This window comes from Pinus tabuliformis, chromosome 1_1 (assembly GCF_031772625.1).
Source record: "Pinus tabuliformis cultivar Carrire ecotype Pingquan chromosome 1_1, CPIR1, whole genome shotgun sequence".
Classification (NCBI taxonomy): Eukaryota; Viridiplantae; Streptophyta; class Pinopsida; order Pinales; family Pinaceae; genus Pinus; species Pinus tabuliformis.
Window position 1 is genome coordinate 720,780,559 of NC_142297.1, and position 1,274 is coordinate 720,781,832.

Consider the following 1,274-nt stretch of genomic DNA (forward strand, 5'->3'; position numbering starts at 1 on the left):
TTATATTTTTTTTAAATAATAACAATCATAACATAACACTAACAATCATAACCTAACATTATAAAACAATATATTAATACAATCGTATATATTATTATTATTATTTTTATTTTTTTTTTTACAGAAACGGTTATGGGATTTCATTAAGTATTTGGCAAAAAGCCATAATTTCGGTTACAAAAGGTGAAACTGGTTTCTTGGCATCTCTCCAACCAGCTGAACATGGCACATATGCTTATGAATCGCCTCTTTTTACAATTTTTCACATGAACTCTTGCTGCTGATTTCCCAAGCTTATGAATGCATACAAACTGATTTAACAAAAGACAGAAAAACATAGAAAATTTAGGGAATTGGTTCCCAAGAGATTTCATTATCTCTGAGAATAGTTCCAGCACCTAGCTGGGCTGCCTTATTTGCCTCTACATCTGCTTCTTTGTTGTTGTTTCTCAGGATATGAAAGAATTCCAATTTTAGGAGCTTTGTCATGCCTTTAATTCTTGTAATTGTCCTTGCAAGTCGAAGATCTGCTAAATTTGTGTTGGTCACCATTGCATTGATGATGACCTGGGAATCGCCAAAAACAATTACTTCTGTGTGCCCCATTTCTTTAAGCATTTTGATCCCTTGAAACAGGGCCATGACTTCAACTTGTATGCTTGAGGAGTGGCCCAGTCCCCATGCAAACCTGTGTATAGATGCTTCTTCTGGATTTATAATGAGTCCTCCTGCTCCAGCCATTCCTAGATTTCCTTTGGCTGCCCCCTCAAAGAAAAGAGAGGGGAGTGTTTGCTTGGACAGCCAAGATTGATATTCTTCTTCGGTTTTCATGATTTGCCAATCTTTGAGACATATAGGTGAGATTTTTGATTTTTGGAAATTGAGGTTGAGGGCTGCTCCAAACTCAATATCCTGCTGAATTAGATTTGCGTCATCGCTTTTGTCTCTGAGCCACTCAATTAACTGACCTTTCACTGTATTTGTTACTAGTCTGTAGTTCTGTTCCTTATCTCTGAAAATCCTTCTGTTCCTCTCCAACCAGATTTGCCAGCTGATGAATTTGGGCCAGGAAATCCATGCTGCTTTGACTATCTTGTTTTTTAGACTTGGTCTTGGATACCTAGCCAGCCACCTAGCAAACAAGTCCGGGACAGAGTGGGGGAAGGTGGGCATAAATTTCGATGATCCAAGAAGTTCATGCCAGATTTGACCTATGTAGCTGCACTCCAGCAAAAGGTGAAGAGCAGATTCTGGACTTTCTTTGCATAGAGTGC

General features: G+C 38.5%; 1 protein-coding gene across 1 annotated transcript; it reads right to left on the reverse strand.

The window, feature by feature from the left end:
* Positions 1–345: 345 nt before the first annotated feature.
* On the reverse strand, positions 346–741 carry LOC149215922 (uncharacterized). The gene has a single exon (XM_089389769.1). The coding sequence runs from the start codon at positions 739–741 to the stop codon at positions 346–348; it is 396 nt and encodes a 131-aa protein (XP_089245895.1).
* Positions 742–1,274: the final 533 nt, after the last annotated feature.

Bases quoted from the DNA above. Each gene is read 5' to 3' on its own strand.
- LOC149215922 (XM_089389769.1), bottom strand. From the start codon at position 741: ATGGCTGGAGCAGGAGGACTCATTATAAATCCAGAAGAAGCATCTATA.